A 27,204-nucleotide genomic window follows, 5' to 3' on the forward strand; every position below is an offset into this window, starting at 1 on the left:
GAGAATGCTTCCTCCGGTGAGACAAAGCATCTAATCCAGTCTTTCCAACCGGACCGTTTTGTTCCTTTGAACACCGCAGCCTGACAACGCCAGCACAGCACACAGAGCTGGCAGTCAATCTTCCTTTCCTGCTCTCCTATTTTTTGACCTAACATATTTTTAATCTTTGAAAGTAGCTGGAGGCGTTTTCTTTAGACTCCCCTATTATCTTAATCACTTGAGCAGAGAAACAAAACAGGTAGCCTACCTTACAGTCTGCTTTGCAAGCTTTGGTTCCTAGAGAAAGGGTGATGCTGTATAACATGACTGGGAAGTTGCCCCATAAAAACCCTCAAAGGTATGAAAGGCAACTCAGAGCGAAGAACTCTGCTTTTGTCCGAGCACCACCACCAAAAAAATCACTGCTCAAAAACGCAGCAGATGGAAGGTAACCTTTTTTTTTTTTTTGACTGAAGGTGACAGAAGAGAGGTGAGCAGTTTTGCCGCGGGTGCTTTAAAGCAGCGCTGTAACGGAAAACTAAAACGCTCCAAGAGGAATAGCTTGTGACGTGCAGTGCTGGAAGTATTGTCTGTTTCTCAAAAGAGCAGTCTTTAAGATCAGGAGGATAAATGCTACACTTACAGAACTATATTTCTCCTCCTGCGCTTCCCCAAGCAGCCGTAACTTGTTCAGTGCAACAGCAACAAAGCCTTATTCTTCATCTGTTCACGTGTCCAGATACAATTGCCTCTGCTTCAACCCCCATACATCAAGCAAGACAACAGCTCGTGTGCACGCAGCAGCAGTCTACTGTCGGTGGGGTATCGCAGTCACCTATTTTTATCTTTGATCCCAGCCCCAGAAGAGCAGAGAAACAGCTCCTCTCCCGCAGTGCCGTGAAAACACTATCAGCATTGATTGACTCGGGTTCAGTACATAAAAATAAGATACCAAGAGGACATAATTTGGCCACGCTCCATGTTAGTCTGTACCGCACAGAACATCAGGCATCTACAGGGAGCTTTCATTTAAGGTGGTTCCTCCCCGCTCCCCAACCAAGAATGATAAAAAGATGACAGTGTTATCCCAGAACAGTAAGTCATTGAGAAGATAAAAATATAGCAAAGATTCCTTTACCTCCTTGGAAAGGAAAACACAACAAGCACAAAAGATGTTGATTCTCTCATTCTTTAAGGAAGCAACACTGGAAACCAGCACTGTAAGTTTATTACTTAAAAAAAAAAAGAAAAAATTGCTTCAGTATTACACTGTCATTTTATTTCCCTCCTGTCCATAGAGTAGAACTGTGCAACACACATGCATCCGCTACAGTGACGAGAAATCGCCGAGGGCAATTTCTGATTAGCCTTAGGAAGCTACAGCTGCATTGCCATCCTGCAGCCTGCTGGGGGTTCAGGAGAGGGTTTTTTCTGAGTTCGAGCCTCAGATATTGTTCAGTAAAACTCAGTCCCATGGCAAGGAAGAAGCATACAAACCGTAGGTGTATTTGACTGTGAAAGAAACTTGCCTGCAGTGATTTTAGGAAAAGGTTTTCCGGAAATAGGTAAAAAAAATGCTGTATTCAATTCTGCTAGAAAGCCCCTTGTAAGTAATTCCAGGTAAATACCCATTAAGCAATGTAAAAGCAGAGTTAAGCACTGAACGGGAACTCCTGCATTACATGCTGAGCACCATTTATCACTCTATGCCAAGAGGCAACTAGTGAGAACCTCTTACTTAAAGACACATTTCCCATTAGCTAATTAAATTAAACTCTAAATTTAGTAGTTCATACTTGCTCTTAAACTGACCTGTTTCATCTCGGCAGTTGCTGGGATGGGGGGAAACACATCACATTACTATATACAGTCAGTCTTTCTGCGAGCAGACACTGAGCCCGAGTGGCAAAAAGCCCGTATAAAAATGCATGTTTGCTCCAGAATTCAACCGGTCACTGTTTGCCAGGAACGACATCAGAGTAATCTTTTAATACTCCAGCCAAGTGGTCATTGTGAGTCTTAAATCGACGTTTCTTCTGAGAAGCTGGTTTCTTCCTCCTCTGAATAGGAGCCTACAAGAAGAAATAAACAGTAGTCAAAAGATCTGCCCTCCAGCTGCGACATCTGACCTGATGTGTGACGCGGTGCGAGTCATGACTCCTATGAAGAAAAGCCCTGCTTGAACCAGGGGTGGGCAGGCAGGGAAGGTGCTTGCTTGTTTTTGCAAGAAGCGACAGCGTTCAATTCAAATCCAGGCAGGGAGATGACCCTGGGGACAGAGCAGAGTCTCCGTGTCCCCCGCACAGCAGAAAAGCTGGCGTTCATAAGTGAAGTTTCCAAACACTCCCATGCAGCTACAGAAGCAGGTACATGCCCCTTAATTCTATCCACAATTACGTGCTCAAAGACGCCTTTAGCATATAAGGAATCCATGAGGAGCGCCTACATGACGACAGGCATTAAAGCATCTAGTGTAGCGACTAGCAGAAACCAGGAACAAGTTCTGTGTGGAAGGGCTCTCATGAAAGGGCAGTTTGAAGCCAAACGCAGAAGAGAAAAGACACGGTATATCACACGCAAATAAATGTAAAAAAAAAAAAATTGTTTCAAGCCAGGAAGAAAGCATCTTTGGAGAGCCTGCAGCCATTTTGGCCTCCCAGTAAAACACGAGTATTATTGCACCCAGTTTGGAGAACAGTGCGTGTGTGGTGGGAGGCACGTTACACCGTTCCCAATAGGATTTCAAAGCTATTTAGCAGAAAAGAGAAAGTTAGAAAAACCCAAAGAAGTAACTATTCTTCTACTCCTAATGTATTGTACGGCTTCAAGCAGAAGCTTCCACTTTGGAGCTCACAGGGATTTCTGGCATTTGCTCTCTTCTTGATGCTGCTTGGATTACACTGGCTCAAACAAGTTATAAAAACACTGACTGCTGGCTACAGCATTGTTTTTTGCAACTTCTTAAAATCGGTCACACTTCCCCGAGCTACACAAAGCAGCTGCGCATAGGCTCACCGACATATTTTGGAATTAACACTGCGGGGTCAGGAAGGGGGGATCTCCTAGAAAGATCTGTAATTTGTATCTCTTACTATTTTCTTTGGTCCAGTTTCTTGCATGGAAGAAATACCCTGCCGTTTCAGATACTCTTCAATTTTCTCCTCATCCATAGAATCCACGGGAATGCTCCTCCACAGCTTCTGAAATTCTGAAACACCAAACAAACCCTCGTTTTATATCCCAATGAACAAACCCTGGGCAAAGCCCCCGCACAAAGAGAAAGAAACAGGCTTGATTTCAAACGCTGAAGTATTCTGGCATGTCGGTCTGTGACTGCACAGATGCAGCGGTCACCGCCAGCAGGCACCCAATTAGCACAGCCTTTACGCACTCCAAACGCCGGATGCACTTCCAAAAAAAAAAAATAAAAAAACAAACAACAAACCAAACCCCAACCAACAAATCAACAACAGCAAAACGCCCCCAACACTTAATGGAAAAAGATGAGCCGATTTTCATCTGCGCTAACTGCACTCCAGCATCAGGAGCACCCGCAGGCAACATGTGCTTTTAATGTTAATTTGCTACCGAGTCTCTCTTTTTGCCTAGCATCTCTATAGCTGTGTAGAGTGTCAAATGTGTTTTATAAGCCTCAGTTCAAAAGATCTTGGTGAAGGGTAATAACTAACCATAAATGGCAACTTCATTTACACATCTTCAGCTGCCATTGTCTTGGGAGACTTGTCATCTCGTAGTCCAATTTACTGAAGATTCAAGACATTTACTTCAGTGGGCTTAAGGTCGTTTATCACTGTAATATAATACATACTGTGCTGTACAGATAATAAATTACTAAAATTCCTCTGGTGTTAAAAAGAAGAGAGATACCTTAAAAGCCACAGCAGCAAGAGAAAAGACAGAGACAGTAAGTCTTAATTAGAGCAGCTGCCATCTGCCTGCACGCTTTCTGCCTCATGTAAAGTTTCACAGAGCCTCTGGAATGCCTTCTCCAGGCAGCGGCTGGTACAATCCTACCTCCCTTCATTCCCCAGGCAGTAAGTTAGATATATCCTGTCAGCAGGTTTGGCTAACAAACTATAAATAAAACACGAGGCACACATAGCAACGCAAGACTAAATTTTTCCCTTTATTTCCAGATAAATTTAGTATACAGTTGTCAAAACAACCACAACTTCTGCATGCTTAAGAAGCTGTCCTATGCAGCAGGCGATGAAACCGTCCCGCAGATACACTGGCTCTAGACACGCTGCAACAAAACGGCACTGTACAAAAGGCGTACGTCACAGACTTGGTTCCTGCACTTGGACCGATTCCCTTCCTAACGCATCTTGTTTTTCTGTGAAAGTACAGGCTTTGAGTCTCAGGTCTTTCTTTTCTTCCCATTGCCAACAGTAAGGGGCTGTTCAAGCTTTCCAGGAAACAAAAGAAAGGAATTTCGCCAGAACAACAATGTTCATTTTTGGTAATGCGGCTTTTTTGAAGAGAACTAAATCCTGTCAAAACCCCACTTTTGGTTACATGGAGATAGCGCTCAGCTTGTTTCTCATACAGGCTATACAGCACAGCGGGATCACGGAGACTGCAGTTTTCAGATAACTTAATGCAAGGGCTGACACTGTAGTTAAGATATTCTCCGTCTGCTCATCCATTTTGAGCGTGATTCCGGGCTTTCGGCATAGCTTGCGGTGCCTGCTATCACAGATCATCTCTCACCTAATCCTGTTGCGGGCAGGTGGAGAAGGTTGTGTTATGATCAAAGCTGAACATGCAAGAGAGAGGTTTCTCAGCGATGAGCACTCAGATTAAGTCTGAACAGCAGAAGCCCGCGCAAGGGTCCTATTGCATCCTCCGGACCGAGCAGAACATGCTCTTTCAAGCTATTTCCTTTCTGTTCATGCCCCCTCCCTGTCCTGAACATCCAAGGTGGACTCAGCTGGACACCGAGACCCGGTGACGCTTGGGAAGATGAATCCGACGATGGGTGTGCGAACGCAGTATCGCACTTTGTGAGCAACCCTATTTCAAGTCACGTTTCTGCAGTTCACACGTGAAGTGACGAGGCTGCACGTAAATGCGTGACTATTAAAGAGATCCCGGTTAGAGATACTTTAACGTTGTCTTGTGCTATATTGCCTTTGGCTCTGCACAGACGACTCCCGTGGGAGCTGAAGAGATGCAGGTCAGTCCTCCGAGATGCACGACAGGCACGTGTACACGAGGCGATAGCAGATGAGAGACTTGATAACGCTGAACTTTTACATAACAGTGTCCTTTTATTTATAATGTTCTGCTACAAACACAGATGATGTGTCTCCGTATTGGAGTTCATGATATATGGACAAATATGTCCCGGTGCAAAAAAAAAAAAAAAAAAAAAAAAAAAAGGCTGAGGATAGGTTCTTAAGGTCAAACTGGTCTACATTCTTCTGGGGAACAGAAGTGAAAAATTAAACACTAGAAAATAAATGGTCAGCTCTTCAAGGATCAACATGCACAGAAGTGCAGATCACAGTTAATACCTAACCACAGCGTTTTGCATTTCTTGTAATGCAGTGGTTATACCATCATTACAGCTTCACATTCACCTTTCAAACTTGGCCAAGAAATACGAATGTAACAGTCATGAAGAATCAAAACCGCAAAGCCAAAATGGACTTTACATACAGATAATTTCATCCACTAATTGGCCCCACTAGAGTCACTATACAGTATTCTGCAACTCCATTTAAAAATTCCTTCATAAATCAGGCTGCTTTCAGCGCTATTGCTTTGACTGCGGTAACTGCAAAAGAACCATCTTCCCGTGCTGAAGCTCCATGTAGGGCAGTAAAATACCTTATTGCCTAGGAAAGGGGGGAGTCACAACAACATGGTCCCCCCCCACCCCCGAAATACTCTGTGTTAAAGGATTGGTTCAGAACTAAAAGCACAGGATAAAGGCGGAGAAGCATTCAGAGCTGCCACCCTTCAGAGGGCCGTGCATGCTAGCTGTTTGCATTTAGGGTGCCATCTAAAGGGAAAAGGAGATACATCTATCATCCCATCACAAAACCGCTTCGGTGTAACACCAGACAGCGAGCTAAACGCAAGAACTGAAGAAAGAGAGCAGCTGTCTGGCTGGCACTGAACCATCTCCACATTACCTGTCAGGTTCATTCCCAAGTCTCCAAGGACTGTGCCCCTATCAGCTAGTGAAAGTTTAGACCTTGGGAATACGCTACCTGAATTGTTCTGACATCCTCTCTGAAATATGAGAACCTATGGGAAAAGCTGGCAATAACTACAGCTCTCAAGAAACAAGCCTCTGCGTTTGTAGTCGCGGTACTTCAGCACCTCAAAATTCATACCCTTGACCCAAGATAAAAAGAGATTTCTCCAACTTCTTTGAAGAGAATCTGAAATACCATCACCCTGGCCTTTTCTCTGTGGCTCCAAGCAAAGGGGGTCACTGCTTGTTAAAAGCAGTGGTTCGTGAGAGGGGCCAGGGAGGAGGAAATGGCATGCAACGACCCGATTACTGTGCTCCACCACCTCTGGAGCAGCGTCCACGCTTACGGTTGGCCAAGCAGGAGGATGCGGCGGGCTGGCCTGTCTCTGGGGAGGGGAGAAGACAGAAAGAAAAATGCTGTGATGAGCTGATGTGTCTGAAAAGAGAAGACAACAGTGACAGAAGGCAGTTCCTAGAGACGGTTTCAATATACCGGATCCACTTTTTACAACATCTTTCTTTTCTCTGTGGACAGGGCACAGGGAGATCAGTACTGGTGTGAGGAGCGGGAAGGGGATTGCTGGAGCAGAAAGCTCACCACATGCTGGCCTGCTTCAGCCAGGCACGGAGAACAGTTTCAGATGCACGCATTCCTGTGGCGCACGTAACCATTACAGTTACAGAGCACATTCAATTTTCCTTCTCCATGTCCTGTCAACCGCTAGGTGATATTTACACCACCGGAGCACGGCGAAGGTGAGAGACTCTTCTATCAGAGCCGCTAAACTATTTGATAGATCAGCCGGAACAAGCGTATAATAGCTATGGAAGAAAAAAAACTGTCCAGCAGTCAAGACCGTAAGGCGTCGCCTGACCGCAGCAGGCTGCGTTCAGACACGCTGACAATTTCTCCCACCGCTTAGGCTGCTATGACAAGACGGAGCCCAGGAAAAAAAGCCCTGGGGAGAAACTTCCAAAGAGTTTCTGGCCAAAGCAACACAGGTGCTGTGAACCCTCAAGGAGACCCTCCGCACGTTTTCAGCGGAGCTTTTAAGTCCTGATGCCAATGCAGATTTTCCCCAGAAGAGGCAGAAAGTTGCGATCCCGGTACCCAAGGCAGGTGCTCGGTGTCTTGCCTGGACTACGAACAAATCCCTATATGCAACATCTTGCAATCTGAACGCTACTCACAGGCTGCTCCCTTGCTCCTCGAGACAACTAACTTCTGGTCTTTCAAGTAATGAGAGGAGGGAATGAGACCACGAGCTGACTGAAAGGTCAGTTTAGATGTTTGCTAACATCTCCAGCATCATGTCTGCACGCACAGACTTAAAACAATGAACTCTGAGCAGCAGTAACCAACACAGAGCAAAGCAGAGGGCAGCGTAATAACAAAGATTTTGCAAACACCTTCTCTCTCCAAAACACCCAAGGGGTTAAGGATGCACCGTCGCCGCAACTTTACTGCATCACGAGGTGCCTCATATACAAAAACAATTTGCACGGACATTCCCTGAGTGATTATACTCTTAGCACGCTCCCTTTCTATAAACGCTTACATCTGGGGAACAAAGTCATGGGTAAATGGCTGCACGGTGACTTCAGTGCAGCTTAGACTGCACATCTGACTGCCTCACCTGCTCTTGCAAAAAGGTTGAGATGGCTTCTGGAGATAAACTGCTATGTCACACTGGTAATAAAATCTGCCAGAGATTAACAACAGCTTAAAAATCTTCACTGAGCTGAGCCAAAATCTGAGCACAGGACAAGAACAGATAATAACAGGGCAGAAGGGAAGAAACAACTGAGCAGCGGGGAAGATGGAGTCCTGCTTCGTAACAGTCCCAGGGAGCACAGTACTAGATGTATACCAGAAGGAAAAGGCGCTCGATATTAAGTCTGTGCTGCCCCTGGACCATCTTGGAATTCAAAGCCAGAGCCATATGTCATCACTGATCCCAAGCAATTTTTATACTGTTAAATTTAAGAGGCTTTGGCCATTCTTTATATTTCTTCAAAGGTGCTTCAGAAGAACATTAAAAACATGTATAATTAAGTACCCGAATTTTTAGGCATTAAAATACTTCCTATATTGCATTCAGATGTGAAAGATACCATCTCTAACAGTTAAGCAATCAGACTGGCCTTTCAGCATTCAGCCGGCACGGGGTGAAAGCTTGGTTCACATGCAAAGCGCTTAGCCCCAGCACAAAAAGGCAGTGCTTTACTTGGCTGAAGCACCTGAAATCTAGCCCGGCTTTTATAAACGCTTTCAGCTACACACTACTGACAGAAGATTAATTAGTCAGGAAGTCAAGAAGGAACACATGCAATCTGAACCTTCCTTGGCTAATCACATAAAAGGAAGAACAAAAGCCGTTCCTTACTGCAAAAACCTTCTCCGGTACCCTTGAGATCACGATATATAGGTACTGCTCCACTGCTGCGGTACATTGGGATTTATTTTCAAAAGGGGAGAAAGAAAAGCTTGTTCAGCCATGAAAACAACTGTAGTAAAGGCAGGGGCAGGCACTGCCAGAAAGCAGTTCCTCCCGCTGCTTTAGACAGCAAGCTCCAAATTGCCCCGGCAGCTCCTCTTCCTCTGCTGACTACTGATGGAGCTCAGAGAGCGATGGGAGAGGACGCCTAACTTTTAGAGGATATTAATCCCAGCCAACATGTGTTCGAAACTGGAGAGCGTCATACGGCAGAATCATGCACTGAGGAGCACAGAGCCCTTATTTCTAAGGGTAAACATTAAACTAGAAACATATTTTGAACTGTCATCAGCTGCTAGATCAGAGAGCCTCACAACACTTCAAGGCTTATTCTGCAGCCTTCTAAAAACTTTAACGTTGCTGAAGATAATGAGCTGAAATAGCACTGCTAACGCAGAAACGTGTCATAACTCGTCCTGCGCGCACACAGTTGTGCCAATGACTCCCTAAGAGACGTGCTTCTGGTGCTCTGGAAAGAATCGTAAAGCAAAACTGCTCGGGAAGGATGGGGTTTCTTCATCACAGGATAACACGGTTGGAAAAAAGATCCGTTCCAGCTGCAGCAAGTAAGCGAATCCACTCGGGGATGTTTAAAGAGTTGCGGCATACGCAGGCAGCTCACAAAATTCACAAAAGAGAAAGTATCTTTGCCCCCTCTCAGAACAAAGCATCATCGTCCGCATGAAAAGAAAAACCCAAACCAGCAGGAACAGAACAACAACAACAAAATACCGCTTTCTGATCAGATGGGAACATGCTGCCACCTGCGGATGAAAGAAAGCAAAGCCACCTTGAACTACAAACACACTGCACACTAGCGATCCCTTCATTACAGACACTGCAGGCTTAAATGCCTGCCTTCATCGGGAGATTGAGCCAAACGGCTTAAACGTTTTGTTTCAAGGGGTTTTAGAGGTTTTTTTTTAATCTTTTCTCCTCTTTCATAGCAATAGGCTGCGTTGCTTGTTCCTAAGCACAGATCAGTGCTGGGTGTGCTAAATATAATGTACTGTATATGAACAGCCTTGGATTTATACTGGCTACCTGATGAAGAGTTGGCAGATATCTCTTGCTACGTCTTAATAAAATGGGCTCTTTTATTAAATTTCACAGTTATTCCTGGAGTTATTACAAACTAAGAGCAACAGGGTAGACCTCTCCCTCTGATAACTCTTTTAGGATGGTTCGGTGCCAGTTATCTGGAAAAAATCGCACAAGAAGAAACGATCAGTAATCGTGACTGTAATACAACCAGTAGCTGCTAAAAACTTAAAAGCTTTGTCTTAACATGTACTGCGGCAGCACAGATTTGTAAATGTTTTGGCCGTGTTTGGATTCCTAAAAGCTGTGGGCTGATGGACAGAAGAGACGCTATCTGAGCAGGATGACAGCGTTAATGGTAAACTCATAGGCATTTGGGAGGTTAGAAATTCCCCAGTGAACGCAGACTAAAGGCTTATAATTCTGCATTTCACATATAGTTCCGACTGCCACTATCAAGAAGTGACAGAAATTACGGTTTAAGAAGAGATTCACGTCAATATTTTGAAACAACTTTTATATTTTTAAATGCTGTAGATGTCACATCTACTTAATTATCTTTGTGGAAGAAAGCTATTATTACTGAGAGTACAAGTGTGGTACATAACAAATAAGTTAATGATAGACATTTCCAGTTGCTTAATTCTATTGAAATTAAAGAGTCTCTCTGAGCTAGTCAAAGAAAAAAAGGGCTTTATGCTTTGTCCTATGGTCCTCTAAGCAGAGCAGTTCCAAGTTTCTATCAAAACTCTTCCCCTTTTTTTTTTTTACCACAATGCGACATCATATGATACTATGGCTTTATGTGGCATGTTACAAGAACAATATGTTAACAAGAGAATGCGTTCAGTGCCGTTGAACCGTTTAAAATAAGATCTTTCGACACAGATTGCCTTCTCCTTTCTGTACTTACAGGCATCTGATGTTGGCATAAATGTCATTACTGGAAAACACCCCAATTTGTGTAATTAATTTCTGTGCATAAACAGGCACATTGCACCAGAGGATTTTACCACTGTTTGTTAGACGGAAAACACATGCTGAACTTCCGAAGTCCCAAATCCACTCCAGCTCTGGGCAGCAGCACTACCCCACATCTGCGCTCTGCTCCCAGTCGTAAACTACCCCGTCTCAGGACTTCTGCTCACATCTCTCCCCGTTTGCTTCCCCCTTCTCTTCCGTTTGTGGCTTCTCGTCGCGTTCACCAATAAAAGGCACACGATTAATAAACTGGAAAAAAACCAAAAAACTTGCACCCAGAAGCCATTCTTTTGGGGTTTTTTTTGGCTGCCCTTTACACGGCAAAATGTTAAATGCCACTTTAGTCACAGTCTGGTGATTTTTAGTCTCTTCTGTACCGCTATACTTGACGAAAATCGTTGGATTCCCGGTGCCACGTTCCAATGTATCCATTATAAAACAGAGGATATTACCCCCGAACTCACTCGCTAGTCTTGTTAGCCTCATGTTAACAGAAACCATTCTCCTGACATCTGGATATACCTCATATTTCTTTACCGCCTTAAAAGACTGCTATACCTGAAGACTGCTTATACATATAGGTGCTTAAGATGAATTCAAATCAACTATCATGGAAACATAGGTAAACAAACACCTACCTTCATCCACAGTAAACTGACAGCTCTTGTCATTGTAGAAAAGAATTTTCTTCTTATCAGGGCGATTAACAAAGATGATCTGGTCCCCTAAAGCCTCGAAAACAAATGCAAAAGAACAACTCAAAATCACTTCATCTCCAAGAATAAGGATTCCAGCTCGAACAACAGACCCAGATCTTGTGCTACAAAAACCACAACAAACTAGAGAAGCAGCAAAGTAAGTGGCAGCGAAAAGCATCCAAAGCGGATGCTGACGATAAGTACACCAATAAATCAAAGATGAGATACGGAGGACTGAGATCAAGGTATAAAAGCAGAACTAAATGCCTGCAGTTGGAATACGGGAGATGAAGAGTCTTCTGTGAGAAAGAGCTTTGACAGCTGTGCTGAGACATCAGGCCAAATCGGAAAGTAAAGGATGAAATACAGAAAAAGCTACAATATCAGATCTTCTGAAATAGCTTTTGAGTTGCCAAAAGACGAGAAACAACTCGTGAGAAAATTCTCTCTTAGCCTCTACCCCCCCTTTGAGAAGCTAACCCGCATGGGTTTGCTGAATCGCAGGCACGTGCTACTCACCTTTATAGCTTTCTGTGCATTGGGTAGCCCTTCCTCAATATCTTCTAAAAGGATTCCTCCCAGCCCTCGCTGGTCATGCTTGTCCAAGAGCCTGAGCAGAGCCTTTTTATCTTTCAGGTTGTACTTGGGTTTGAAAGCATACTTCCCATCTACAACTTCTATTTTCGGATTGTTGACTAGAGCCTGTAATAGGGACATAAATTTTAAACCTTGAAAAAGAGCACACGCTAGTACTTTTTTTCTAGCGTGCTTTTGAGCGGCTACAGCACATCAGCCACACATTACAGCTGCCAGTTTGGAGGTCTGAGTTTGAAACGGATTTTAAATCCTTGGATCCTAGATGCACCAGCCTAGGCATAATTCGCCACAACATAAAGCACAAAGCACCAAAGGAGGCTTAACATCATTCACTTAATGCCTTTGGCCTCGAAGGTCCATGAAGCCTCTCACGGCAGAAAGCCGCACAGGTTCCTTTTTAAGAAAGGAATGAAAAGAAAAAGAAGAGGGAACGCAAAAACCTGTGTTTTGGCTGAAAATAAAGCGCAAACGCACAACTCGGCATATCAAGCTCGGGTCATACGGATGTCACAAAGGTGAAAGGCATTAGCCTGGGACGAACAAAACGGGAGTCAGTCTTCCCCGACCGCTGTCAATAGGCACCAGCAGCTGCAGAAGAAATTGAGAAGAGCAGGCGTCCTGAACAGTAGGATTTTACTTATGATGCCAGCTTCAGAGTGAAGCGGACCAGAAGTTCACGGACAGTTGAAATGATTTAAGATATGTTCCGAATCCGTTTTGCTGTGCAGCCAGTACCACAATGGAAGTTCACCTGTAACAAAGGGCAACTCTGCTTAGTTTCTTCTGCAGATGCCAGGCTGACCCTGAAAGGAGGAAGAGAAGAGAAACAGAAAGAAGAAAGGAGGGAGAAAACACCTGTTACAGAGAAGGTAACTAACTTTGGCGCTGCAGGGTATTTGTTCACCTTTTCTCATCCAGTAACAATTCAGTGATGATTTGATATGCACTTCTTGGGAGGAGCTTTTTCATTCCATCTTGATATTCTGGTTCATTATGGAAACAACCTGGAGCTACCTTTTGAAAGACTTCAGCAAAGTCAAGCTTCCATCACAACCAACACTGCCAGATTGGAGGTTTCTGTACCCCAGAATATTAGTACTGGTAGCCAAGGAATGCTACAGGCTGTATTAGTTAAAACCATCCTAGTTTCACTATGCAGAGATTTTTTTCCCATGTCTCAACAGCCTTTACTACTCTGTTGCGAGGATTTTAAATACGATCTGAGCAAAACCAGGTACGCCAATCAAGTATAAATACCAAATGCGGTGTTTTGCCGATTTATTAATCTTGAAATTCCACGAAGACATTCCGATCAATTAAGCATGAAGATGAATATGGTGGCAAGTTACAGAGAATCTGTAAGAACGAAACTTAGCATCTAGAGTGAGACTAATGAACTCCAGCGGTGGCATTTGCAGATCTATTATCCCACAATTTCAGACATAAATTTCACATCAGAATTCTTCATTTCAGTAAGTAACAAAGAACTGTAAGCCTATGAATTTTGTGCTATACTCCTTTGGTTTAGTTGATTTAACATCCTTGATATTGGAAAAGCTCTCCGCTTGAATTTTTTTAAAAAGAAATTCCTTCAGAAAAACAGCTTGTTTATATAAAATTAGTAACGAATATATTCACTTGACATAAAATATACTCTCTGTGTAACAATTCTAACAGGTCCTTAAAAATGTCAGAATAGCTTTCATTTCACAATTCCCTCAACAGCAGGAGGTACAAGACAGACAGACATGTGAATCAATGTAGTTTCTTAAAGGGGGAATTATATATTTATAGAGCTTGTAATTAAATAAACGTGTCTAATTCAGGTTTATCATAATGCTTTATCTCTAATTAAAATCTAAACGTATGTTTTCTTTACCTCGCTCATTAACCATTGTTTCTGTTTGAGTCCAATATCTAAATGCTGTGTTTCATCCAAAATCTCTTCTAGGGTTAATGGGTGTGTATCACCACGCTGGTGCCGAGTCTGCAAAAGTAAATAGGCTCTATTAGAGTTCTGTACTTATTTTATTTAGCGACTCAATTATCATAAAGTAACTAAAATTGGTATAATATAATGACAAAACAACTTTTGCAAAACCAGGATAGACACAGTACACATAGGATATGAGTTTCAGTTGTAGGCTTTTTGAGAAAATGAGGAAAAAAAATCAGCTGAGATCAACGACAAAGTCATCTGTCAAGCACCAAATTACACGTTATTTTGATAAATAGCTCATGAATCCTAAAAGCTGACAGCATCTTGCAATTCCTATTTCTACTGCAAATAAAAACCATTATCCCGGTTTTAAAGTGACCTGGACTAATTAGGATTTCAGTAATGGAACAATATGCTGACCGGTTTGTTCACTGACAGTATTTTGAATTTAACAAGCAGTTTCTTGAAATTCTCACCCTTGCAGTAGAAGAATTTTAGAGTTTGAAATAGTCAGCATCTTTCAGCTACCAGAGGAGAATAAAAAACTGAAGTCTTTTAAAACATTATAGTTTTACATCAAAACACGGTACCTTCATATAATTCACTATTTTAGCAAGGACTCCAAACTTGTAGCCAGAGCCTCCCGAAAGGGCTTTCAAGTTAAACGATCCATTGCTGTGATCTACAAAAGGAGAAAACAAACGATTAAATGATACTTTCGACAACACCCTGTTGGCTCCGCACTCCATCTCTTTCTCACTCTACTTCCATAAGCTTTCAGAACGATGACCCCGAACAGAAATATGCGTTGGAGGAGCAGTCACCCTCAGAGGACGCTGTGCTAGTTGAGTGTTGATCCAGACCCACAGTTACCTGTCGACAGGCACAGCTCTGGAACACTTCCGAGCAGAGCTCCGTGTATATATAAAGTTATTGGGATTTGACCTTTAAGAAAACGGCAAGCAACTGCGGCGTTACTACCTTGCGAGTACATGTTTAATTCTGTGGCTTAACATACCATAATCATTTACGCTACGTTAATTCATGCTGAAATAATGCACTGCATTTTTGCCCAACGATCAGCTCTACCGATAGCGTCGTGCTGCTGAGATAGGAGCAGGAAGTTTCACTTATTCCCAAAAGGTATTCAGTAGCTACACACCAGGTAAAGGAAGGCTGTGCTGCTTGTGCTGGGCTTTTTTTTTTTTTTTAAAGTAGCTCTAGCAGAGTATTTAAAAAAAAAAACCCCATACATTCAAAACAATTCAACTCGGTGTGTTGCACCACTGGAACAACAATTCAGAATCCCCTCTGTTGTCAAGCCTGGTTCTGTCTTAATGTATCGTGAGGTTTGCTACTGTGTAAAGCTCGTTTCAAAAACTCTTGCAAGGTTGTTAATGACTGTTTTATTAACTTTAGCTATTAGCACAGCACATTAAACAGAAATACCCACAAACCACTATCAAAAGGCACAGGCCCGTTACCAGCGTAATGTTGCTCAAACTTAATGGTAACAGCTTTTCAGAATTTCAGCTACTCCAGAAAAAGAACATTTCCTCTTCGTCACCACAGGAATTTTTTAATCCACTGGTGATTTCTAATCACATTTGACAGGACAGTAGGTATCTCAGAGATACTGAGCTCCTATTATTTCTGCGGAAAAGTCGGTCGAGGGAGAGAAAAGAACAACTGAAGTTAGTGCATTAACTGAGGGAGAGGTTGCGGCGGGTGCTGAGCAGAGCTGCCAAGCAAAGCCTTTGCTCTGCTGGGCAGCTGGAGGATATGGATGAGAGTGGTGATAAGGAGAAGCGGAAGGGCTCAGGGGCTTGTGGTGGCGAAAAAAAGAAAGAAAAAAAAGAAAAAAAAGACCATCATACTCTAGAAAATGCACCTAAGATGGTCGACAAAGACCCATCGCCTCCACCGAGTAAGCGGCAGCTTAGAGAAAGTCTGCTACGCTCGCCGTGTTGACATGTAGATGCCCTTGCCAAGTTCTTCACAGGAAACTCCAAATTCAGTTTCTAAAGTCACTAGGCTTCAGGTGAATTTTCTTCATGTCTGTCCCACTGCATCTCAACCTACTTCCAAGCTGATCTGTAAGTCATGATAAAAGGCGACTACAAAGTGGGAATTTTGGATGTAGTCAATTTCAAACAAAGCCACTTTCGATTATTAACGGGAAATTCATGGAAACTGGTGCTAGTATAGTAAAAAACATAACGCCAAAGGAACAAACGTCAAATTTAAAACTCGGCAACTGGTAATTGTGAAGCTATTACATGACATCGTATCAGAGGCTTTACATAGCACAACAATTCTAAAATTAACATAGAAGAATCAGTACAACTCCAGCTACAGAAGAACATTTTATTCTGGTTACTAAATTAAGATGGAAAAAGGGAGAAAAACAAAAGCCAGCTTCCCCTGAAAATACAGCTTACAGGGTTTTTTCCCCTACAGGGTCCCCTTTTATTATTAAAAATTAATGTCGATGCAGGACATTTTATAAATAAAAAAATCATATGTGTAACGAGAGGTCTAAAGCGACTCAGATAAATTCAGAGGTACAACAAATAGTTAAGACGACTTATCATGTGCTTATTCTGTCAATCGAATCAAGAAGATTATCTTGTTTAATCTGCCTGGCTACAGCCTGCTACAGTTCACGACAAGTAAATCTAACCACACGGCGAAGCTGGAAATCTGCAGATATTAACACTTCAAATGTCACGGTTTGACCGGCTGCCTTCCAGCGCAAAGCAAAGCGGGGTCACGGCCGCCGTCGCACTCCCAGCGCGCTTCTCCGCTAACAAGCCCGTCACGCACAAAGAGCATCCCAAAAACGAGAGCGGGAAGGGGTTTGTTTCTTATTCAAGACAGTAAGAGTCAAATTTATGAATGATTTACTGCTGGGGTTGAGGGCCTGATGCAAATGAGCATAAAGGAAGTTGTCAGCAGCATCATGCTCTGGCCAATGGTAGGAAAGCTCCATCTTAGCTGTGCCATAGGCTGCATTAAAAAAAGGGACCAGAACAGCGCTCTTTCAGCATCCTTTCAGACGAGAGGTAGGTGTGTATCATTTTATAACGTTGTCTTAGCTTTATCTTGATTACTGAAAGAAAATATGCCTGTAACCTACGAGCCTGTAAAAAGCTTCTCAGAATCAGAATGATTTTTCTCTAGGTTTAGCAGGATTTTATTCCGCTGAGCGCAGAGGAGCTTGTCTTGCACTATCAGACGAGCACTTTCACCATCTGTGCACTAATGGAAAATTGATGACCACTCCATCTTACAGAAAAGCTAATACACCAAGCCAAGATTCAGTAAACAAAATGGATTTCATGCTTACTGGGGAGGTAGCTTGTTTCCTGCAGCCTCACGTTCCTTGTAGTTGATTCTATATGTTTTTGCAGCAATGACAGTGAAAGGATTTTCCTTAAAACAAAGACAGCTAAACCTGACATTTAAGAAACGTATCTCCCCAGTGGGTATTCCGTACACCGTATCAATTAAGCTGCCTAAAAGAGATCTACCTTCGCGGGTATGCTCGAAACCTGTTCTAGAAATTTGGTACGTTAGGGTAGGAAGAAAATCCCGTTGCATATTATTATCCTTGTAAATACTGGAGCAGCGATCGATACAATCCAAACAGACAGGTTAGAATCCACCTGAGATTGGTAAATGCTATTACTCCAAGATGTCTATTCAGTGGTTTCTTAAACAGGACTTCCTCAGTACTGCATTGAAATGAATTTTTGCCAGTCATTTCCCTCTGCTCCATGAATATGATTTCAAATAAAGCTGCTCCTCTGCAGTGTCTAAAGACGATGATACTTTTAAATTAAAACCTAGTACAGATATTACAGAAGCCAATTCATTAAATATTTAACTCACTGCATTCCGGATACACACAATAGCTGAATTGCATTCAAATCAGGGTGGCTTACAATATGAATTTAAATTGTGCCATTACAAAATAAGTAAACCTGCATGAAACCAGACTATTTTTGACAGCTTTCAAATACGCTAACCTTATTAGGATTAATTCTAAAGGCTCGGCAGCGGCTACTTCAGTCTTGCATTTTAATAATCACAGCAACGAGTAGCTGATATTTATCTGCCTCGCCTCATTCAAATCTAAGGAGATCATCATCATCCTCGAGAACCAAACCACCTCCGGCACGGGCATTAAATTCCACCTCCCTGCGTAAAGACGAGCTTCTCTATGCTGTGCAAACCGCTGCCCTAATGGTGGCTGTGGAGTGGGAAGGGGCCGGCTGCTGCACTGCGCCGGCAGCCGAGCGGCAGGGACTCTGCCTGGGGAGCCATGCCGTGCCGAAGACGCTCCCCTCCTCTCGGGAGCAGAGCTACCGCCTTGGCGGAGAGCCGTGCCGGCAAAGGGTCCCGGCTACGCAATGTAAACACGCCCAGCCTCTCCATCGGCCCCAAATCCTGACCTAGTTTGACTCATCTTGAGCACAATGACTAAAATAATAAATTCCCTATCAGCAGAAACAGTTCATTTTTGTGCCCGGTGTTTACAGAGTGAGCAACCTTATGCGTAACAGATTCCAACAAAATCCTCAGTCTTAGAAAACTGTTTAAAAAGTTCAAAACAAAACTCCTCTCCTCTCCCGAGGACGTTCTCTTGCCATTTAAAACAGACATTTAAATCCTGCTTGTTTTAATTACCCCTCAAAGGGGACTCCAAATCCTTTTATTCAGCCCCCTCTCTCTCTCCCACAGATTTTCAAATAAGTCTTCAGACCACCCCTTCAAAAACCCTCCTGACTTTTAGCCCCGTAAAACAGGTCAGCGGAGTTTCCTTTCTAGACCGTGACCAAACCAAGCCACGCTCTCAAAGCCAGGACCCAACTCAACTCAGGAGTATTTTTAGCTTGGATTTGCTCTGTAAACTTTTGTTTAAAAACCCAACAGTTGAATTAATCCTATCCGACTCAGTCATACTTTGTGTATTCAATTACAAATTTGTGTATTCAGTTACGGATTTAACAGAGGAAACAGTAAGTTACTGCAACTGCTCCAATAAATGTCTGTATAAAATGCTAATGCCAGGTAATGCCAAGTATCTTCCCAAGAACAAAGCTGTTATGTTTCAATTTAAATCCATTAAAGACAGAAGGATAAAGAAAAACCGTATAATATTTGAACAATAAAAATAAGACATAAATCGCACGCTGGTTTGGCTGCATCATGCTGGTTTTCATAATATCCTTTTTTTTTAATAATGACACAAAAATAATGACAGGTGCTTAGACTGCTTTTAGTAATCTGTTTTAGTAGACACCATCACACTTGGCCTTTGTCACTTCCCATTTATTCAGGCATTTTGTAGTTTTCACCGTCTAAACAGGTTGATTGCAGAATTATTTCTGGGATAGGCAAGGCTCATCAAAGCATTACCTGTGAGCACAGTTTAACGAACAAAACATCAGCGTTACCCCTTCGTTCTGTGATTACTGAACGAAATTAAACTAAATGTGGGTAGCCAGGACCGTTTTGTAATAAACATAGCTAGGTTTTCGCTTTTTGCTTTATGTTCAAAGCAAAAAAATCTTTCCCTGAGGCATGGAAATGACAGTCCAGGTTCCTACAAAGTTACCATCTTGTCCCTCTCTTCCCCTTCCATAATACCACGTTTTCTGGGGCACCCCAGCAGACAAAAGCACATTTTGCAAGCTGCCCGTTAGCTGGCCCGCACTCGCCGACAGGCTTTCACGCGGGGCACAGGCTGGCCCGTCGGTGCTGCTCACCATCACGTTTCACCCAAAAACTCCTTCCTGTTTCCTCAGGGAATACGGAGCTCTGACTCGATCTCCTTCTCCCACACCCAGTTTTAAATTGCCCGAAGCATTCAAAGGTTATTACGGCATCCTACAGTACGCTATGACAGATAACCAGGAGTTACCGTGGCTCCTTGGACATTAGACTATATACCAAACGTACCGTAAGTACCCTCAGTTTTGGGAGGCAAAGCCAGGGAAAGAAGGAAACCGGGGGAAAAAAAGAGACGCATAACTGTGAAGATGTTATTGCCAAACACCTCATCTGCCTACTTAACCATAATTCGCAGAGAAATTCAGAGACAGACAAAACTGCTTTTTTGTTCTAGATATACCAGAGAAATTACTGAGGCACAGCCTACTTTCACACTTTCGAGCAACGGCCCTTCCAAAACAGCCCATCTCGACAGCAATTCCACTTGCGCCAAAGGCAGATATGCTGAAGCCAACTTCTTGTTTTCTCTCCCCCATGCCACAAAGCTGTCTTTTCTTCTGCTGGGTACAAACAGACAGTATTGGACCAAAGACGACATTCCTTTCCCAGCAGTTAAGCAGAGAATGCAGTTGAAAATAAGAAACTCCTCAGAAAGGGTTGGGTTTTCCTTGTTACCTATCCTAATGACCACGGCACCACAAACGGGCCGAGATCTCCAAACGCGCTCAGAGCCGTTCGGGCAGCTGAACGAAGCAGTTGGATTTCTCGAGCGCAAATTCCTACTCGTCGGCAGGAACAGCAGGGGAATAAGCATGTCAGGAAATCTGGCCTTCTGAAGTCAAAAGAGTTTTGCAGGGTTAACAAGTCTGTGCCAACAGACAATTCTAAAATAATGAGTTTTAAAGAACCAGGACTGTTATTTTGTACTAGAAGAACAACCAAAAGTTCAGTTCTATTCTTTGGAAACACCCTCCAACATAGTTACAATTTATACGTTTTTTTACAGAGTGATTTCTTTCTTTCTCTCAAATAGGAGGGAAAAAACCCAACAAACAAACAAGCAAACAAACTCCAATGACATTAACGTGTAGTAAGTTCTTCTAATCACTCGGGTATGGGAGGATGGTACACAGATCTCCTGTTTTTCTAAGAATGCCAAAAGAGCGCTGAGGGCTGTCACACCATGCAGGTACCGACCTCAAGACTAACGATGGACAGGTCGTTGAAACCACTGTGTACCTTGAAAGTTATCTTTGTAACCTTTTAGCCTTTGCATGTACTTGAAATAGAGAAGCAAAGCTCTCTCATTCCAGAATAACTTACGCTACGTGGTGCATGCACGGACCAGTCATTAGTGAAATAAACGTTTCACACAAATCACAGAGTTGTACGTTTGGAGTTTGATACTTCTGTGAGCAAATGCAAACAATCCATGTCTGTAGGAAGGGTGAGCACTTAGTCTGAGCCGAAGTTTTTACAGTTTGGGATAAAAATCACAGCATGTTCTTGATCAATAGAGTCCTCAACAGCTTCGTTTTTCTGTTTCAGCCCCCAAATCCGTGACAGTGAGCACGCTAAGACAACTCTTCAAGAATGGCGACCCTCAACACCACTCACTGGAATGAGACTACATCCATTTCCCATTATCTGGGCTTTCAAGTGCAAAAAATTTACCCTTTCCATGATAACTGGAACACTGCCTGCTTTATTATTCTGATCATATTCATCTTTACCGTAGTTTCTCTGGTGGTGTTGGCTTTCCTCTATGAACTGCTAGACTGTTGCTGCTGCGTGAAAAATAAAACCGTGAAAGACTTGGAGAATGAACCCAATCCCGTTAGAGCAATGATGAACAGCTTCCGAAAGCATGAAACAGAGGTGGTGTAGGAAGGACTGAGCATCAGCACTTGAAGAATGTTCAAGACCTTGAATGAAGCCTCTTGTACCTTATGAATGAGCTAATCACGTGCTTTTTTTCTTTTGGACTTAAATATAACAGCAACAGTCATCATTTTATCTCTGGATGTGAACGTGAATAATTGGCGAAGGCTTTCCGAGTGCCTAGCAGAAGGATGATCTGTTGCAATGTTATGGGGGAAGAAAAGATTTTTGTTTCTAAATGAACTTTTGTTGTTTATAATGAGTTACTAGCGTAGATCTTTGTCTACCCGAATGAGCAAATGTTGCCTAACATGCATAAAACTATGTTGCTTAACTGGAGAAAACGTTTATAAAAATGCTCAACAACCTGATTGTACATAGTGCAAAGACACAGCAGCGTCCTCCCATTTAGGTCGACCACACAGAGACAGGAAAGACATGCAAGGGGTGAGAGAAAAGATACGAAATTGAAGGGTTGAATGGCGAGAGGTCCCACGAGACGGGAGAGGCTCGTGTGAATTCTTGCCTTCGGCAGCTCTTCTTATTACGGGTTTCTCGCTTTTAGAAGAGAGGGCGGTGGGAAGAAAAGTAAGCCAACACGAAATGTAACCCTAAAATGGTCTTTTCTAACCTCCTGTGGTACAATTTGACCCTTCCTCCCTCCCCTTCTCCAGTTCCAGAGAAGTTCTCTCCTTACTTCGTATTCAACCTGTTTAACAACTTCTGGGTGTCGAGACGTGACTAACGCACTACCTTAAGAATATCTGACTATTTCCACAAAAGCATACCGTAGCTGTACTACGGTCTAGAAGAAACAGGGACATTTTTCCGCCCCAAGACCTCTACGGTAACCACAACACTACAGGGAGTCAGACATGCTGGATATATCATCCCTATCTCAACTTTTCAAAGCTGAACTGGAACCGACCGAGCTCTTGCCAAGGAACAGAAGCAGACGGGTCGCAGACCTCCCGCACCGACGACAGTAATTTCGCCCAGCCTGCACGCAGCTTTCCGGTGTCGACACGCTTCACAAAGGAGGTCACACCAGGATGAGCCTTGCGCTAGAGACGGCAGGATGGATGCACAGCGAGAAGTGACTTCATTTTGCACAAGAGAATCTCGGCTTGCTTCATCAGCCTGCCGATGCATCCCAGAGTTTTCACACTCGACGCCTTTCTCACAAAGTGACCGCGTAACACTCAGACCTCTAGCTCACCGGATTGTTTTTCTTCTGTAGCTGCGTTGCGTCTGTAGTTTTTAAAACCATACAAGTTTTGCAGTTACCCATTACAACTGTAATAGCGGCGTCCAGCAGCGTGGCCATCGGTAATGCCCGGTAAGTCTTTCACACTCCTGAACCCATAGAGAAGCAGGGCAGCGAGAAACATCCCTGTCATTAGGGAAACAAAATCCACCTAATAGCCAAACGGACGAGTAAGCTACAACACCGATCTCGCAGTCTGCCCATGTCAGAAATACCTTTGTGCTACCGCCAGTACCTATAATTACCTCTTTCTTTTTTTTTTTTCTTGTATATAAACTCCCTCTATCAGGTTCAGTATGCCTAAGCGCCAGAAGATCTGGACACAATGAAACACTTGCTAATTTGACTCGTGCTCGTCCTGGTTGGTGAGATGGAGTCACCAGATAGCCAGGCCACTACTAACCAGCACAGCTAGTCCAGTGATTCACCCGCAGAAGCAATCTCCCTTCTGCAATCACAAAACGACATAACTTCCGCTGCAACCATTCGCCTCAGATACACCTCTTATGGTGAAATTTCACCAGTCCCAGTCCCACGTGCAGAGCACGTTTTTAGCTAAAAATCAAACTATAAGCACAATTAATGGAAGGTGATGCCCCAGGTACGAGACAACTTAGGTTCACACCACGACATACGATGAAGATAATGTTAGTGATGATAATACCTTCCACTGTCAGGGACGCCGGGGAGATGCCTCATTACCTTCTGCTGTATTTGACTGCGTCAGCCATCAAGACCGGTGTCCTGCTCAAGAGAGGCAAGAGTAGCCATCGGGACGCACTGAATTAATTAACGTGCCTCTTTCCTGACAGCGAACGCTCCGAACGGCAACAGGACCGCTGGCCACTTGCAGCGTTCCTACAAAAGGCTCATCGTCGCTGCACACGAGAAGGCAGTGTGCAGGAAGTAACGCGGCTAGCCTCTGCTACGCTGGCTTCGTGTTCTTACGCCTTCCTGAGAAGCACACGCAACGAAAAAGCTTGGGACTCATTCCAGCTACTTATTTCACAGATCTATAAAGGGGGCCGGGTGTCTGCACAAGGAACAGAAGACAAAGATCACCCCTCGAACAGCCCTAGAGCCTCAGGACGATTCTTTCCCAATTGTCAACTAAGTCGTGAAACAGCTCCTGGAGATTTCAGCTCTCGGTTACTGTTGGCAAAGACCATCAAGACAAAGGTCTTACGATAAAGACTAAGACCTTAGCCACAACTCACTATTCATTAATAAAAAGAAATAAACAGATACGATCTATTTCATTTATTTTCCAGTTACTATTCTGAACTGAATAAATAAAGCAGTTTTGAATTACTTCAAATAACTTGTTTGAATAATGATTTAAAATAACTGTAGCAATAACTATTCTCACTGGAAAGCTTACAACAAATCTTCACACCCAGGCCAGATTTAGCTATGCAGTCATTTGAAGATTAGCATGACCTCAATGCCTCTCCTCCCCAAAAAAGTGACAAAGGCAGGTTCTCTGAGTCATAGAATCACAGAACGAGGGAGAACCTGCAGGCGCTACACACCCAGGGACTATCCATGCCAACACGTAATCGCTGTGACACTATTTATCATCTTTGTGGTCACTACACAACAGAAGTAGGACCGATCATCTTATTTTTCATTTCTTTGGGGGAGCGGGACAGGGATTCTTCAACATCAGGTTTTTACTCCACCTCCCCAAGACCCATCTCTGACGCACGCATATCCCGCAATCTGGCGATTCAAATAAAAAGAGGGTTTTGAGGCGAAGGACTTTGACTCTGCAGCGTCACAGGGCAACTTGTACTGCTTGCGGCTGCTTAACCTGTTCAGTCGCTTGCCGGCCTGAACACTTGCTCTGAGCCAATTCCTAAGAACGACAGGGAGAAAGCTGGTCTGCTCTCTCTCCATTATTTTTCTTCCATCCTTGCTGCTTCTGCAGTAGTTAGTAAACACTCTCCAGGGGAAAATGAAAGGAGGCTGAACTCATTCTGCATAAAAATGTTATAGAAACCCTGAAACCTTTCTGATACTGTCTGGAATGAAGCCAGCAGCGTAAAAGATAAAGCGTATTTCCTCACAGCCACACATTCCTATTTGTGTAAGCTAATCATCCGACAGCTGCAGAAACACTTAAAGAAATACCCAGCCCACAAAACCACAGAAAAGAAATTACACTTTCTTTATCTGCTCTGCCGCTTGGCCACATATCTACTCAAATCCTCCAGATCAGACTCACATTTGAACTGTCCGCCCTCTTCCTGCCTCCCCATCCCTCTTTCCCAAACCGTTCCCACTCGGGACATGCAGTTTAGGGTATTCCACGTAGAATTTTATTTTATTTGGAGAGGAGAGCGTGGCAAAGCGACCAATGGAAACCTGGCCTCCCTTGATCTATTTTAAAAAGTCTGGCTGATAACTTTATTTGGAGCCCTGAGAAGCTGGAGATACATATGCAAACACCCTACTCTTCCCCTCAGGCAGAAGATGCTCCACTCCTCCCATTGTCCTTGGCATTTTTCTCTGTTGTTTTTAGCTCTATTGTTTCTTTTGGAGTTTAGAAGAGAGCCACACATGGTATCTAAAATATGAGCATACAACGAATTTGCACAACAGGGTATTTTGTGTTTTAGTAACTCCTGACATTTGACTTGACCTTTAGAGAGCATCGGAGAACGGTCGGTGCTTTCAAAGAACTGAAAAGGCTCCCCAAGTTATGCGCCTCGCCCAGTGAAAGCGAGCACAGAGCATGCCGCCGTGTACACACAAATCCTCTCCCTGCAGCTCCAGGTGTTGCACTTTTCATTTGCTCCCAGTATTTGGTGCTGCGTTATTAACTGCTTATTTGATGTCGAGAGATGCGTTACCAGCGCCACCATCCCAGGGAAATGACGAAACTCCTGACCGAAGCAGACAGAGACCTACGGAAGCCCTGGTGTTCACAAACAAAGATTAGCTCCCAGACTGCTAATCACAATATGCTAGCCAGACAAGATATCAGTCGCAAAATCCATCTCACGGACGGATAGCCTACAACGTACAGTTAAGAAAGTTAAGTTTTAGGCACTCTCTTGCCAGAAAGACAGAGGAAAGAAAAAGAATGAGACCGCTGTAACTGCTCGTCCTGTAGGTCCAGCAAGCACCGACATCCACAAATCAAAGCTCAACTACAAAATAGTATTTTGGCAGTAGCGATTCTTGCAACTGAGTAACAGCAAACGAGTCACAGGATGAGGCCTGACGTGCATACGCGGTAGAAAAAGCGTTTTTTCCCATTGCGCAAGTGAATTTCTTAACAAAACGTGACAATTTAAGAGAAAGAATAACAAGAGCCACTGGCAAAATTCACAGCTAGACTGATTCATACCACTAAACCATAGCTGAGAGGCAGAGAGTGGAAAATACCAAACAGCTGTTGAACAGGGGACTTTCACCAACCTGTGTTTTGTTTTGAGCTTGACGAGCCACCTTGTTCTACCTTTGCTTTCTTCTTTTTTGAAGAAGAGGAGTCAGAAGATGGCGCTGGACGTTTTTCTACTGCTGGTGTGGAGAGGGCACGCTTTTTGAATAGCTCTCGCTCTCTCAATAAGCTTGGATCCATAATTCTGTTACAAGAAGCAGGAGAAAAAAGGCAAGAAATAGATATTAGAACCGAGAAGATATTTAAGAGCAGAGATGTCTGTTTACGAAGTTGCTTATTTCTTGTTTGTTTCTCTTCCTGCGCATGGACTTTAAGAAACTGGGGGTTTAAAGTGTCAGAACACAACCTTAACCCCCAAAGAAGAACCCGAAGGCAGAGAATGTGGTTTCTGAACCAGCCCTCAAAATCACCTCCGTTCGGAAAACCGCCGGCGAAGGCTGCTGGCTGCACCCCGGCGTTCAGCGCCCGCCGAGACCCAGCGCCCGGCTCAAAGGCACCCGACGCTAACAAGGAACTTTACAGTCACCGGCACCAGGGGGAACTTTGGCAGCAAGGCGACAGCCCGCCCGGTAAGCGAGCCCGAGGGTGCCCGCCCCTCGCTGCCCCTTTACCGACGGCAAAGCGGACGAGGGCGAAGCGCCGACGGCGGGCAGGGGCCCGGGGAGGCCGCCCCTCCGACCCCTCCCCAAGGCCGGACACCTACCCGCTCCCTCCCCAGCGCCCGTCCCGCAGCGGGAGGGCGGGCGGCTCGGGCCCGGCCGCCGCTCCCCCCGCCCCTCACGGCCCCGGCCCCGCTGCCGCCGCCCCGCGCGCTCGCTCACCCGCCCGCCGGAGCGCGAGGTGCAGGCCGAGCACCGCCGCTCCCCTCCTATTGGGCCATGCCGCCTTCCCAGCAGCCCTCGCGCCGCCGCCCTCAAGCCCCGCCCCGGAAGTGGGATCGGCGTTG

The 27,204-nt window shown here is 44.1% G+C and overlaps 2 protein-coding genes across 8 annotated transcripts; one reads left to right on the forward strand and one right to left on the reverse strand.

The window, feature by feature from the left end:
- Nucleotides 1-1,236: 1,236 nt before the first annotated feature.
- On the reverse strand, nt 1,237-27,204 carry GTF2E2 (general transcription factor IIE subunit 2). Of its 7 annotated transcripts, none has more exons than XM_075150349.1 (8): nt 27,080-27,192; nt 26,276-26,442; nt 14,553-14,644; nt 13,903-14,010; nt 11,946-12,128; nt 11,367-11,460; nt 3,072-3,187; nt 1,237-2,051 (listed from the first exon to the last, which is right to left on the reverse strand). In XM_075150349.1, exons 2-8 carry the CDS (start codon nt 26,436-26,438, stop codon nt 1,932-1,934), a joined length of 876 nt encoding a protein of 291 aa, XP_075006450.1. In that variant the 5' UTR covers nt 26,439-26,442; nt 27,080-27,192; the 3' UTR covers nt 1,237-1,931. The 7 variants fall into 7 exon arrangements, 6 of the variants coding, with proteins under 6 accessions (XP_075006450.1, XP_075006451.1, XP_075006454.1 ...); XM_075150350.1 differs by lacking the exon at nt 27,080-27,192 and adding an exon at nt 26,669-27,011; XM_075150353.1 differs by having other exon boundaries at nt 1,923-2,051; nt 11,367-11,453; nt 27,080-27,198.
- On the forward strand, nt 21,295-24,153 carry SMIM18 (small integral membrane protein 18). The gene has a single exon (XM_075150357.1). It carries the CDS (start codon nt 21,295-21,297, stop codon nt 21,586-21,588), a length of 294 nt encoding a protein of 97 aa, XP_075006458.1. The 3' UTR covers nt 21,589-24,153.

The sequence above is a fragment of the Calonectris borealis genome, chromosome 4 (genome assembly GCF_964195595.1).
Source record: "Calonectris borealis chromosome 4, bCalBor7.hap1.2, whole genome shotgun sequence".
NCBI classification, from domain to species: Eukaryota; Metazoa; Chordata; class Aves; order Procellariiformes; family Procellariidae; genus Calonectris; species Calonectris borealis.